This window comes from Tenebrio molitor, chromosome 5 (assembly GCF_963966145.1).
Source record: "Tenebrio molitor chromosome 5, icTenMoli1.1, whole genome shotgun sequence".
NCBI classification, from domain to species: Eukaryota; Metazoa; Arthropoda; class Insecta; order Coleoptera; family Tenebrionidae; genus Tenebrio; species Tenebrio molitor.
Window position 1 is genome coordinate 12,952,405 of NC_091050.1, and position 15,390 is coordinate 12,967,794.

The 15,390-nt window shown below is 38.9% G+C and overlaps 2 protein-coding genes across 9 annotated transcripts in view; one reads left to right on the forward strand and one right to left on the reverse strand.

Moving 5' to 3' along the window:
* The first annotated feature begins 164 nt into the window (after positions 1–164).
* On the forward strand, positions 165–1,103 carry LOC138130468 (mitotic spindle assembly checkpoint protein MAD2A-like). The gene is made up of 3 exons (XM_069046965.1): positions 165–358; positions 410–556; positions 604–1,103. Exons 1-3 carry the CDS (start codon positions 283–285, stop codon positions 996–998), a joined length of 618 nt encoding a protein of 205 aa, XP_068903066.1. The 5' UTR covers positions 165–282; the 3' UTR covers positions 999–1,103.
* Positions 1,104–1,111: 8 nt separating this feature from the next.
* The window catches only part of LOC138130463 (uncharacterized), a 35,339-nt gene continuing 21,060 nt past the window's right edge, over positions 1,112–15,390 (reverse strand). Inside the window, exons 2-8 of one of the 8 annotated variants that reach the window (XM_069046956.1) lie at positions 4,548–4,695; positions 4,360–4,374; positions 4,020–4,243; positions 3,159–3,245; positions 2,908–2,963; positions 1,788–1,860; positions 1,112–1,643 (exon numbers count right to left, since the gene is read on the reverse strand). In XM_069046956.1, coding sequence (XP_068903057.1) covers positions 1,816–1,860; positions 2,908–2,963; positions 3,159–3,245; positions 4,020–4,243; positions 4,360–4,374; positions 4,548–4,695 — 575 coding nt within the window. In that variant the 3' untranslated portion in view covers positions 1,112–1,643; positions 1,788–1,815. Of the gene's footprint in view, positions 1,644–1,787; positions 1,861–1,890; positions 2,964–3,154; positions 3,246–4,019; positions 4,244–4,359; positions 4,375–4,547; positions 4,696–15,390 lie in introns of those variants that run through there. The other 7 variants (XM_069046958.1, XM_069046957.1, XM_069046959.1 and 4 more) reach the window with 7 other exon arrangements.

Sequence of the window (15,390 nt, forward strand, 5' to 3'; positions counted from 1 at the left end):
TTTCTTTATTGCAGTTTGCAAATACCTTGGAAGATTTCAATTGAGAATTATTGTTAAATAATGGTAAATTCTGGAATGGAAACGTTCTGGAACGGGAAATGTAAACTTCTCGCAGCTGTTGACAGGAAGTTGGCTAGCCTGGCTTGAAGCCTGGCGCGTTTTGACATTTGACCATTTGACATTTGTGTTTGAAATTTGAATGTGTTTGAATATTTAAGGCGCTTTTTTTCGACCGTTAATTTCCTCTCAAAATTCTCAAGTGATTTTTAAAAACAGACCGAAATGGCTGGAGTCGCTCAACAAAACAAATCGTCGATCACGTTGAAGGGCTCCGCGGAAATTGTCTCCGATTATTTGAGTAATTATCACCCCGATACCTAAAATGTGAGGTTATGCCGGACCGTTTTAGATTTCGGAATCAATTCAATTTTGTTCCAACGAGGCCTGTACCCCCCGGAAACCTTCCAGAGCGTCGAAAACTACGGCCTGACGATTTTAATGTCGACCGACAACAAAATCAAGGAATTTTTGGCATCGAGTCTGAGCCAGCTGAAAGGTAAACCAACTTCTCTTCAAGTCCCAAGTTGGACTCTTTGCTTTCAGATTGGCTGATTCAGCGTTGCGTGACCAAAGTGGCCCTAATAATAACGAACGTCAAGACTTTGGAAGTGCTGGAAAGGTGGGATTTTCACGTGGAGTACGAAGGTAATCCGGATGAGTCAGGCGGGCAGGTTTCAGAAAAACCGTTAAAAACGATTAAAAACGAGATCAGAGACGTTCTGAAACAGATCGCGTCGTCTGTCGCGTATTTACCGTTGTTGGACTGTTTGTGTAGTTTTGACATTCAAATTTATACGAAAAGTAATGTGATATTGCCACAACAGTGGAGCGAGGCGGAAGCGGCGCACGTGAAGAACGCCCAATCGGTCAAGATGAGATCGTTTTCCACCAACATCCACAAAATGGAGACTGTAGTTACCTATAAGAATGATGACTGATATAGACTAAGCCTAAAATGAAACAACCAATTTTTTTACACTTTTATTAGCAGATAATTATTGTCAATATATATATATATTAATAAAGTACTTGATTTTTTCTCACTAGGCAATTTCTATCTATTAGTTTTAACATCAATACTGCTTAAAAAATGGACGAATTTTTGCGAAAATAAGTTTACATTTAGTTGCATCATTTGCACGTTTATAAATATATATTTAATTAATAAAGTTTATAAAAGAAGTAACATTTCTTTTCAAGCATATAAAACTTAACTACAGTCACGACAAATGGTTGGTTTCGAGATTCGACTGCTAACTAATCTGTAAATACTTTTGAATCCTCAATAAAAATGTCAATAACTAGTAGCGCCATTTATCGTTATCACAATATGCGAGTATCTTTAACAACATTGAGATTTACAACATTTCTATTTTGTTGCTAAAATGACAAAAAATAGTTATACATTGATTACTACAAGTTATTGTGCGTTCATTTTTTTTCCAACTTCCGACAAATAAATAAACTGAGTATCTACATCCTTCTTTAGCCTAATGCAAGTTTCTTTGGTATAGGGTATTTTCTTTGTTCGTGTCCAGCCTTTTGACTCTGTGTTCCTAACAAGAAATTTCCTCAGAATAATCCTGAAACAAAGCCCCAACAGTCATTACAAGAGCCCCGATGACTCGACGTCAGTACAACTAGTCTACCACACACACACACGCACACACCTCCAAACTACTCGTGTTAGTGCAAAGAAGAGTGCATGCCAGCAAACACTTTCTTACCAACTCAGTTACATTGACTATTTGAAATTTAGAAAGAAATTTCTATTTTAAGATTTATTTTCGTCTCGCACGCCTGAAACATAAAAAGTTAATGTCGCAACGTACAGACTACGTGTTTTAGGCCCGCGACGGAAAAGCGGAGGAGCTGCCCTCGTCTTTTTCGTCACGCGACCACGACTAATTAATGTGTGAATAATTGTCTGTAGTTGAGAGGTATTGTGTTATCGACGATGAGAAAAATACAGTTACACGTGTTAATTACTACATAAATTGACCTAAGGGACATGCAGCGAGTTTATTAGAGACATCTGAAACTCACAACAAATCTAGAGAGTCGATTAAATTTCGAGAGTGTTATTAGTAATAAAGTTATTAAGAGAACTGGTTAATAACAAATAGTGTGATAAAATAGTGATAGTAAAGAGCAGGCAAAAACTTTTTACATACCTATAAAATATAAATGTTTTTAATCCACGAGAGCATCCTTTATTCCCAACTAAAGTACCAGATTAGGGTGAACAAACTAATAATAATAACAAAAACGACGGAATTTCTTTCATTGTTTATTAATAAGTTTTACAACTATTTTTTTATTTTTTTTTTTAGAATTTGTAATAAAGATTTAAAGATTTTGTTGTGAGTATAGATGTAATAAATAAATATATCTACATGACTTTATACAAAAAAAAATTAAGTAAAATGTCGGTCCCTGATATTTATAGGTACATCGCTTTTTACCTGAAATCCAAATCGATCTTTGATTGATTATTAAGTGACAACAGACGAATTCGATGTCAGGTATAAAGTTAATTACTATAGCTGACTGTCCAATGAAACAAAAAAACGTACGATTTTAACAGTCTTATACAGTAGGATAGTTTACAAATATACAGTTCATGTGGAGTTTTTCATTTTTCTCTGAGTGTGTATGTACAACGGTAACAAGTTAATTTACAGTGTCGATATTATTAGATGCACTAAATAAATTTTCCGTGTTCGTGTGCGTGCAAAGTCCACCACAGAACTCGATCAAGTAAAAAAGGAATAATTTTCTAACAATCATCGTATTTCGTATAGAGGCCTACATTACAAGTGTAAAGAGGGTTTTGTCGATACATACTGGATTGATCGGACGATTTCTCTTCACATCGTCGGCCCCTGTAGCCGTTGGCACACCTGAAAGCACAAACGACAACGTTAACAAGTCGTCAGATCCAGAAGATCGGAAGAGAAACGCGAGAACACGAGCGGAAAATTTTCGAAAGTCGAGTCTTTTTCGGGCGCGACGTTAAAATAGCAGCGCCCCACGAGACCGCTTAATTAATGCAACAGCCGAACCTAAAAATAAACAAATTAAAGATACTTACTCACACGAATATTCTTTTATGACCTCCTCGTAAAAACAGGTGCCTCCGTTGCGACAGTAGACCCTGTCCATCTCGGGTTTGCAGGGTATCCCTAAAACGAGACGGACCTGTTACGTGTTTGTCGAACCGCTGGGTAGGTAGTCGTTTTCGCGATTACATAAAAGCGTTAGATGGCTCGCCGTTAGGAAATAATGATTTTGGCATCGCACGACAGTGGATGCCCGATTATGTTTGCGTGTGTACGTCCTGTCAAAGTGCCAATAGTATTGTGTAATAAGAGTGGCGCTTGACTCGGTTAATATTCCCAAATATTTCATCACGATGGGTTCGCCGTTTCGTTCGTTGGCACATTTAGGACGGCTCGGCCCCGTTGTTGTTACCAGCGAAAGAAACGCGCAACGATCTCGAGTGCGATTCGAAAAAACTTTTGTGATCCCCCGTCGGACCTGGTTCGAGGAGCCACCGCGAGATGGTAACGGCGATCGCGGATCTCTGCCCTAAGTTAGTTACAGGCTACGCGAGCCGAGCCTGTAATGTAACATGTAATGTAAGGGTGTGTACACAATACGCGAGCTGAGCTTGTAATGTAACGAACACGCCGCGAAAACGAAAGAAATAGGGCCTTTTTGTAAATAAATGACGAAGTTTTTCCATGTTACGCCACGAGTTGAAGATTCTTGGTAAAAATGGTCCACGTTCGCGACAGGCTCGTTCGTGCGTTTTTAAAAGAGGTCCACACTTGACCGGCGAATCCCTTTGTGTAGGTCAGCAAATCGACAGCGACTAGACGAATGCTTACATTACAGGCTCGGCTCGCGTAGTCTGTACGCACCCTTACAGCTCGGTTCCCGCAGTCTGTACTCACCCTTAGGTGACTCACTAGGGTGTGCAGCAGTGTCAATTTTTCCTCGCCCTAAGTTAGGTGACTCAGTAGATGTAGTAGATGTACCAGTGTGATTTCTTTCTTTAGGCTTCTTTATCGGCGGGAAGACGTGCGAAATTTCGTTGCCGTCCACGTCCCTAGCTACGCACTCGTACCATTCCGAATCCGCCTCGGGGTGGCGGCGTATCGCTAGCGTACTCCTTCTCCTAAAAATCAAAAACACTTAGAAGACACACTGACGGACAGGACAAGCGGGAAGCGGGGCATGCATAAGGTGCTGGCCGGTAGCTTTGTCGTGATCGGTCTAATATACGGGACTCACCTATCTTTTCCCTCGCTGAAGCGAGCGGGAATAGAACAAAAGTGCCAATTAAAATTTCGTTCGGACAAGTAACGGACACCAGAGAACTGGTGGTGGTGGTGTTAAGCGGAACGTCGTCCCATTTCCCGCACCGGGGTAATGTGTGAGGTGCCGGGGAAATGGGACAATGAAAGGGCCGATTTACCTACTTTTTTTGAGTAATCCGGTAATCTTGGGTCGGTTGGAGGAGGACGTTGTTCCTCTTCCAGTAGATTATGGGAAAGGGGAACCCTCGTACTTTACATCTCAGTCGTTTGAGAGTTCGGTTGCATCGATCCATCATCATGCGCTTGGGACCTGTAACAAACCAAAAAATTACAACCCACTAATTCAACTATTTTTTAAATTAAAAAAAAAAAACTGTCTAGAGGATAGTGATGATCTCTTTCGCAAAATCTTCACAATTTTGAGGCCGCACGTAAAATAAATAAAAGGCAAAGAGATCCTACGGCCTTCACGGCCTTCATTAGATTATTTTCATTTTGTTAGTGATAAAATCAAAGACCCCAAGCTTATCACAACAAGAATTTAATCTTCCAGTGTTTTTTGTTGTTACCTTGAGTCTTCAGTTAATTCACAATTACCTACTAATGGTAAAAAACGGTCAAAAAAAGCAAAGGATATCAGAGGAAGTCATTTTTCTATTTATTGCTTATTTTTTGTAGTCGCGGGAGCATAAGCTCCCCTTTTTTTTCAAAGATCAAAGTGTCATTGTTACTTCCAAAATGAAAACCACAGAACACTTGTGAAAACAGACAACTCGTTGCCATGACAACATGCAACTGTTTGGTTTAATCGAAGTAAATGTCAAATAAATTATTTGTTGTTAATGGAGCATATCCCTCGGGAACGGTGGAGAATTTCCTCTAATCACACACATCATAAAAAGGAGTATCAATTTTCGTCCCTCGGTATTATATTAATAATAATAGGGTAAAATCCATTACTATAGAAATGTAAAATGTAACATTTTTAGTACTTTTAGCTTTAAGTGGTTGGCAACTTGAGGTAAGTTTGAACGCTCTGACAAGCAACCAATTCCAATTTTTGTATATTTGAACATTATTGTAATTACTTACATGTATGTTTCCGATTTATACCATAAAGTAGTTGTGATTCTATATGTGCTGTCATTTTACAAGATTCTAACCTCAGTTAAATTAGTCCCCAAAGATAACTAACACCACAAGAAGATTTTTGGTCTAGAGAGGGGCGGATGGTAATATAGCAATAACCCAAGGTACGTTATGTATTAATTATCCCTTAAATTTTATTACTGTGAAAAAATATGAGGCTACCGCCACGTTAATGAATGAATGTTTTTATTTTTCCAGATGTTTATTTTCTTCAGCGCTGGGTTGGTTATTTTGTGGGAGCTTCGCTTTGTGAAGTGTCTGTTATACCGAGCGTGTCATTTCGCAGGCACAAACCGTAACCCTTTGTTTTTTTCGCGGCTCAGGCTGTTGTTTTTTTTTGTGGAGGCGCCTACTCCTTTTTCCTCTAGTTTATTCGTGTCGGGTGCTAGTTAACATTCTCCGATGTCGATACCTCCTGTCTTGCAAGGGGTCATCCGCTGATTTACGGCGGCTTCGCGGCGGCCCTCGTTTTCCAAAAATGCGTCCGAACTCCTCGCCGGGAATCCGTCGAGCTTCTCGGAATGCACTCCGAAGAGGTTGAACGCGTGCTGAATATTAACTTTGAAACAATGCCGTGGAATTCGCTAATAGTTCGGGCGGAATATGCGGCCCCGCCGAAAAATACGGTCCGGACCCGGAGCGGCCACCGGATCGTATTTTAATCCGGTCCGGGTGCGGTAAGTTCGCCGGTTTTTTCGCCGAATATTCTTCTTCACGGTTTATTTATGACGATCACGTTCCAATTCGCCAACTAGACGCAAGGCCAGACGATTTACAGTTAGCCGGAGAGAATTTCGAAAATTCTGTCGTTCGCATGGGTCAAAAGGCGCGCAAACAAAGCGATTTAGAAATCGCCACCGCATAAATTCGACGGTGGAGGCTCCTTTTTTTCGGTTTCATAACCGCAGAAATAGACGTGGATCGCCGATGGATTTACGGATTGCGGTGAGGCGGCGCCGCTGGGAAGCGCTTTCGATTGGCAACGGAGTATTTTCGGTGGCACAGGTAAATGCATGCGAGAAATGGAGTAAGGACTTGTATAAATAGGAACCAAGGATTTCTCCAGTGGCGTCCCGTACACCTGAACAACTCTCCTCTCTGGGTCCGTCTAATTTTGATTTTTTTTCAGAGCTTCGGGATTCCGTTTGCGGCCAGCCAAGGCTTGTAACCGGAGATTTCGAAAACAGCGGAGCCCCCACACGGACCTTGAATCGTTGCGAGAAAACAAATGCGAGAATCCGAAAAAAAAATAAACAAACACCGAAAAAACCGCACGCATGTCACCTAACCCAATTTTTCAGCTTTTCTAGTCCAGTGATAATTATAGTAGAAGTGAGCATGGGTCGCACCTGTTTGCGAAATAATCAAATCGCGTTGTCCGCCAGGTAGCGGGAAGTGGAGCGCGACCGGGCCAAATCGCTCGTGGATTTTGAAAAGCGTCGGGGTTTTCGATCAAAAATCCGCGCTAACGAGCGTGAAGAGCGAGGTTTAGGCGGAGTCCAGGTGCACGGAGTTAGCGGAGAAGAGTTGGCAAGACGCCTGACGTCGCGACGATGTGATTCATTTGGCTCGCGGCCACCGGGACCAGACACCGCCACCGCGCTCCGTCCTTTACGAGACGCTCCCGCCACCGAGATCTCGCTCTCCTGGAAGACCGCGACGGTCGAAAGCCGGTGAGATCCACGTCGGAGCCTCTTCTTCCGGGACCGCCCGGGGGTGGGTTTGGGGGCGGCCGCGTGTCCGAAAATAATGCGCCGTTCCAGTGCCAAATCCCGCGCCGCAATGCCAAATCGCACACCTTCGCCGCAACTGTTGCTATTATTCATCGGCGAGTCTTCGCACGCGGCTCCGTTTTTCTGAAGCACACCCGAAGTGTTTGGATACGCGAGGCTAACACCTGATACACGATATCAGACACTCGAGTTGAAGATGTTAAATTCGGGCGAACACTTGCTCGAAAGCCATCTGGAAATCCATCGGCGCGGATGAATCGTCGACGCGCCGTAAAAATTGATTCATTAACGCCGTTTATTCGGCGCGCTGTTTCGTATCATTCTCAATTAATTAATTTCGCCGCTAAATAACTTTTATGTTTCTGAAATTGTATTTAATTGAGAAATCTCGATGGTGCCGATGCGCACAATGCCGACCGGGAAATGGACGGCTGGGAAATTGGCGGAGGGAAATTGGTACGGTCTCGTGCTGGACGAGCTTTCGAAGAACTGTGACAACGTTGCGAACAAAAACAAATACATCAGTTTAATTGCAAGTCTAATTATTTTTAGTCTAATGGATCAAGGCTAGTTTTGTGCGTATCAAGTAAAATTTCTTTCTAGTGCACAAGTTTTATTTCAGATCGGTTCCGCCGTTGTCCCACATAACAACACATCAAAGCTGTGGTCGTTCCTGGTAAAGTTTTCACAAAAATATTGTTTTTTAACCCGGTCACTTGGACAATGTTTATTACTAAGAAAACACTTTTTTGTAGAAATAGCTCACGGGACGCTGCAAAAATTGCGTTTTACTAAATAATATTAGCGCAAGTTGTTCTTTTAGTCAAGTCAAAGATATTTAGTCAAAAAGAAACAAGGAAAATTCAAATTTTTACCGCCTTTTTGTGACACATCAAATGTCAACATGATTTGACAAAAGACGACGGTTCAGTTTGGCTTGAATTTGGTTAATTTAAAATTTTATTTTTCTCTGTTCTTATTAATTTAACAGAAGTAAAATTAATTTTAATATTTTACTTAATATGGTTGTTGACAAGGAAACATATTCGCTTTCCTTATAATTGCTGCTGGTTAAAATATTATCAAATTAAAATTTTTTATCCATTATGACATCAAACGTCAATGTCAAAAGTGACATTTAACTTAATCTATGCTTGTTCTTATTAATAATAATTATTATAATTACATAATTTATATTGATTATGGAAGAAATATAAGGAAGTGACATGACACGTTAACACTGGACACACGTATCGTCATTTTCGTTAAATATGAATCAAACAGAATTTGCACTTGCATCGGAGTGGATTGACACATCAGTTTGACAGAACTGGAAAGTAAATTAACGTTACAATGCTCATCGACGTAAGGAAACGTCAAATATTCAAATATAAAACATCTATGGAATGGTCTTTTTCCGAAAATATTCATTTATGTCGTAGAAAGATAGAAAGCCGAAAAATAATAGATTTTTGCAAGGAAGATTCAACGTGATATGCACTTGCTGTTAATGCAAGGTTCCAATTTTCTTTTATCTGTTATCAAAGTGAAACTTCTCCGCGTATTATGGAATGTCAAAAAAACAGCCAAAAATGACATTTGATCTAATCTAACCTAACTTTTTTAATAGTTATTAGAGAGATCTTACACATAAATAACATGAAACGTTACAATTGGATACTGTATCTGATATTAAAGTCATTTTGATAAAGCATCAGGAAAATTCTGTCTATTTAGGATTTTCCTCCAGTTTGGTAATGTGAGGAGTGGTAATTTAGCTTGAAACACATTAACATGTTCGATTTGGCATGAATTTGCTCTTTTGGAAAATCTTACAAAATTAAGATTTAAATTGATCAAAATTAGATTGACATTTCCATATTTGTGCCAAATGTCAACATGAAGAGAGTAAAAATTGACATTTAGTCTAATTTAACCTAGATAACTTTTTATAGAAGATCAAATGGTTTAGTTGTTGATTTTCTTGGAAATAGAAACGTCGACATTGTTTTAAATAAATATTTTTTGTTATTCTGTGCAAAGCAGACAAAATTGAAAACATTTTCCATACTATTTTTCAAATTGACACTGCGAGATTTTTGCATTTTAACAGAGAACAGCCGGTGGACAAGCTATAAAAACAGTTAGAAAAACCAAATTTGAGTAGGATTTGTTTAAAAAATCGCACACGTAAATATATGCCGTAATGACGGACACTGAAATATAGTTCTTACATAATTCCAAACGTTTCCTCCGAAATTTATTTACGTTGTCCTGCAATGATAGATCCGGCGGTGGGAACGAACACAATAAATTTCGCCGAAATAAATGTAGAACCTCTATTTGTACTTTTAACAGATGACAGTTTGTTTGTAAGATAAAAATAAACTAAAAGACGTTTATAGAACATAAATTCTTGCGGAGAAAATTTCGCTGCGCTCTTTTATTTCGCGAGAAAATCGCGTCCACCATCGAAAAACTGAGACCGAATTTGTGGGGTGGCAGATCTTCGCTTCGGGACTTTCTGCGATGCCCCCTCCGGCGAGCTCGCCCTGTCAGTTTTAGGTAATGCCGTGCAAAAACTGGCACATGGACGTACGCACACATCCAGATGCGAATTCGCATGAGACTCATCTGGTCCTGGTGCATGTGCAAGGCGGCCGCGTTCGCCGTCCTTCTTCAGCGAACGGTACCCGAGTCTCTTCAACTCGCTGTAACATTCCATCGCGACTTTTAATATGGTTACGGATTCTCCGTGATCTGAATTAAACACGCGCTTTATTATTGTTTTCATCTTATATATATAAAGGTCAATCAGCGGCGGCTGTAAAAATATACCGATGGCGGCGACCGACCGCTCTTGGCAGGTGAACCGGTGTCTCTCTCTTCGGCTCTTTGACGGTGCGAATTTCACCGGCGCACTTAACGAGCGCCTCGTCGGACGTCGACAAATCGACGCCCCGAAATAATCAACCGAATTACCCTCGTGCCGCTATTTTCGGAGCGGCGGCGAAGGCACCCCCGGAGAAGCGGCTCTCGCAGACTCTTCTCCGGTTTGAGAGCTCCTGCTGGCCTAAGTGACGATTTAAATTTAGTCCTTTGCAAAAAGAAGCGCATGGCTCGCGCGCGCTTAGTCACCTTGGTGAAATATCTCTGAAAATGAGCCGAAATAAATTGAACGTTCTGGTGAAATAACCTCATTTTTAAAAGTTTCTGTGACTTTTGAACATCATTAAATTAATTGATAGTTGTATTTATAGCTCAGACTAAATAACGCTGGCTGGCTGCTCGCCTCTCTCTCCAGATGTTTGAGACAATTTTGGTGGGACGGACCATTTTCTGTTTACATCTACCGCTCCAAAACTACCGACATTTATCCGCATCGAAATTTTCACGCCGGAAAATACACCGACAGGGACCTACATTACCGGCAGGGTCGACAAGTGGTCGCGGTCTTCCCCGACAATAGAAGAAATAGATTTCAAAATGGACGTCAGTCGGTGGTAAACGGACAAAACCAGAAGATTCGAAATCAATTGAATTTGAGAGAGGAAACAAAAACTGCTAAATCTTTGATAAGAAGGAAGATTTAGAGAATCAATCAATCAATCAAAACTCTGATAAAATCACGGAGACACTACATGGTGCGATTAAAAAGCGCTTAAGTCTGACTTTTATTCAAAAAAAAAAAGCGACAAAGATGACAGTTTTCATAAAAAAAAATGGGAAATATATGAATGGAGATTCATTACAAGTATTTTTGGAGTGATTAAATTATGAAAATAGAAATAGGATTGTAATTAGCGGTGTAGACATTTAATGGAAAAGATTTTTCAGTGCAAGAAGTCAAAGATGAACAAAAACTGATTTGTGGTTAAGATCATAACGAGATTATTGTTCTTAACAAAAAAGTAAAAAGTTGACATTGCTTTCGATGTAAAAGTATCTTGATCTGTTCTTGGCGTTCACTTTGTTTCGTAAAAGTGAGGAGAATGTGTGAAATTTGAATTTTCGTAAGGAGATAAAAGCAGAATAGAAAAAGAGGTTACAAAAGAAAAATAAAAGGAAAAAGAAATCGAAACGAAAATGACGAGTTCATTAAAATCCGTCCAAAAGAGAGTTTGATTGGCAGAACTGTCTTTCTAGTACTTTCTGTTTTATATGGTTGGCAACATTTGATTGCCGCAGTAATGAAATTTTTTTTTGTAGACTACTACGATAGAATGCAGTTTTTTAAATATCCTTAGATAACAAAATCCCAAAACCATAACATTGAAATATTAACAAAGTATCCTGTGTTGGTAATATCTTGAAACATTCGCGCCACTGATTCTCATTGGTTGTTATAAAACCCACGCGAAAAATAAATTATATGACATTTCAAATTTGAAACTGTCAGTGCTGTCAAGTCGTTTAAACATTTAGATTTGCGATTTTTCATCTTTAGAGCTTTGGTTTGCGTTTCTCTAGTTTTAAAAATTATTAATTTTGATCGTGTTGCTGTTTTGTTCTGTTGCGTTGCGATTTTTTGTTGATTTTTTTGAATTTGTGAAGTGAGTGCGTGCCTCAAGAATCTAGCATAATGAACACTTTAAGTGACATTACATCGAAAATGATACAGAGGTCATTTTTGTTCATGCATTAAATGTTAAATATTAATCTCTTGTTTGTGTTTAGCCATTTCCGAAAAAGCTGAATATTTTAACTTCATTAACCAGCTTTATTCGGAAATTCGAAAATGTATTGTGGGTTGCATTTTTAATTCCGTCGGGCTCGTGAAATATCCTGTAATAATAAAACCTAATATATTACTCTTACTATATTGAAGTTTTCTTTCGGCTTTCCTAAGTGCAAACATGCAGAACAATAATAAAATAAAACATCACGTGTAAACCTACTCTTTCTTTTTTTTTTATTTCGCGCCGGATCTATTTGTTGTGGCGTAGAGTGAACTTTTTTAGTAACATTTATGTCAAGCAATCCATGAGTGGACAGAGTTTACCGTGCTGTCATTTAAATTTATAATTAGAGTAGGCTATAGTTTTGAAATTAATTGGCAACATTGATTGTTGACAGCTTCATTTAACTTGTCAAAATGTTTACTTTAGAACATAATTGTTTTACCGCAAGAAAATGGTGAATGGAAGTATTCCATACAATCTTACCTTGAAGATTTTCGAAATGCATTCCCTAATTTTCCGGTGGAATACCCAAAAACACTATAACTGTTTAGAGTTTGGAAAATGCGTTTGAAAATATGAAACGCATCGAAGCCCGGGGACAACACTTTGAACATTGGTTATAATTGGTAATAAAACTGCATTATTCTCTAGTGCTTTATTTGCTGTAAATCACAGATTAAAAAAATTGAACATAAGAGAGAAGTTAAAAACGTTAACATGTTTACATAACCTCTAATTTACACAGCCAGTCAATTGACAGGATCTGCACAGTCAAATGTCAATGTTGCCAATCTAATTTAAAAATCATAGCTTACTCTAATTATAGTAATAAATTTAAATGATCCCTCGATAGATTTGAGAGTTGCTGTAATGACATTTAGTTGGCAGCAATAAATTTACATCGAAAACATATGCGGCAAGATTATTTCAATCGACGGAAAAATGAAAGTTACGTTAAATTGTTTAATTCTTCCGCACATTGCGTAAATTTAAATTTTTCTAAAGCACATGCGTCAATTTACCAAAATTAAACTGCCGTTTCAGTTGTGCCAACTTGTATTTGTCTTGGTTACTTAAAAGGACTGTAGGGAAATTTATTGTTTGACCAACATAAGTTAACAGGTGGTGGATCTTTGATATTTGAAGAGACTATGTTATGGAAATTGAGTTGAAAATTGACATAATGGAATTAGTTTTACGTATTCAAGAAAATTTTAAAAATTCAAAAAATTGAGAACGTTCGACGTTATTTTCTAATGTGTTGCATCTCATTTGTGCTTGTTAGTGTTCTGATGCTTAAGAATTTGAGGAAGAAGCGAAACGTTCACATATCGATACGTTATTTTGTTGATAAATTAGTTGAGAAAGAAATTTCGAATTTCAAAAGACTAGATTCGAAGATTTTGGAAGAACAAAAAACCTAAAAAAAGAAATTGTAGTTTACGAACTTTTGGAAAGATTTTTGTCGGTGGTCTCACTAATGAATTGTTTGCTCGAGTGGGTGGAAAAAGCGACCAATAAATGTTTCTGAATGCGGAAAAGTGTCGTTGGTAGCGACCTCATAAAACCGTCACCGTTACTACAAACACATGTGCATGGAAAAATTGCAATCGAACCCGCCCAACCCATTTCATTCAAGCATCGTTTTTCAGCCACTCTGGAGACCTACGTCGTTGCACGCTTCAGATGGCACCGAAGAATTGTGGGAAGAATTTGGACCGACGGAAGAAAATGCATTTTCCGGGTGACATGCCACGGAGTGAAAATCAGCGTGGACTTTTCCCGCCTCGCACGAAATAGTGCAGAAGCTCCGAGTTTAATGTACTGGATCAACCTTCGGAACACATGTTTTAATAGCGCAACGGAATAATTAAATATCTGGCAGAAATGCAGATGCAATTATGCAGTATTATTTAAATCGGTGATGTCAGCGTGGGGCGATCAAAGAGTCGAGCTGTTGACACACTTCTACCTGGCGCCGAAAAAGCTCCCGACCATCTGGAAGCGCTCCTCGGGGTGCTCAACAAGTCGAGCTTTTTATAGCTGCGAAGAGGAAATGATCGTTAATTGGTCTTAACGATGGTTTTTGCTGCGGGCGCGCCACCCCTCGCCGGCGAACCCTCCGCCACGGCCTAATCGGGAGATTAGCAGCTCGATTGTGGAGGTAAAACGGATCTAACACCATGTCGGCTAGGCACACGGTGTCTTGTGATATTTCCAGAGATCTAAAAATAGTGGCGTTGCAGCCGGCGGTCGCCCCTCGCCTCGAAACGGGGAAATCATGTTTCATAATGTTATCACGGCCAAGAGGCGGCGAGAGATCAATGAGGACCGTCTTGTGTTGTAGGAAAATATTTGACGGTGGCGCCTGATTACGGGGGCACAACTGGGACGGCATGGGCGCCCCGGCACGGATCCCCAAACAAAAATTTCAATTCACTTCCATTTTTCAAATTTTAAATCGGCTACAATTCGCTTCCAATTCAGTGATTCTTATCTTTGTGTCCACACTGTATATACGATAAAAACTAACAATTAAATAAAATCAATCTGGCATAACGAATATTTTTGAAAATCGTTACATTCTCAGTTGTGAGAGTTAATAAAAAACAAGTTCATTAAAACTATTTACCTACAGGTGTTCCATAAGTACCAATATTCCATGATATAACATTCAACTTTATTTTTATTTTTATTAGCTCTCCAAAATAGTTTTTAACTTGGGGAATTTCATGATAAGGTTTTCGAAACCTTATTCTTCAAGACAAAGCTATTAGAAAAATAGTTATTTATGTACCAAGGCCAAAAAGTGCATCTTTTTCGTCCGAGTGTGAGTTTTCCGGCCGAGGCGCAGTCGAGGCTTGAAGCAGGCGAGGACAAAAGGCACGTTTTGGGAGAGGTGCACATTAAATTCTTTAGGCGACCTCACATCACATCATTTAAAAAATTACAAATTTATTTTGTAACTACCATTTTCAAATTAGTAGATAAAATTATTAGTACATATTAACAATTTTCTTTATAGTATTTTTTATCAGCTTGCCAACAAAACGAGAAATTTAATATGTATTTGCAATACAATTACTTATTTACATAATTTATGGTGACAGGACAATTATAGGTTTTGTCGGTTTCGTTGTTAACTTACCAAACAAACCAACACATGACGCCACGGTCAGCGTCCGAAAAAGAGTTACTTTTCGTCCACTTGTGAGTACATAAAATTACCATTTTCATTAAGGGTGCCTCTAAAAACTTTTTTTTTTTAATTTCTAGACTAAAATATAAATGTACTCTTAATTTAATAAATTTATTTTTATATTCGATTCCAACTCATGGAATTGTTGTGGTAACTATCATTGTGAATGAATAATAACGATTAATTTATATCTGTCGTCAAATGCTTTTCAAAATATTAGTAAATAGTAATTTTTTTATACT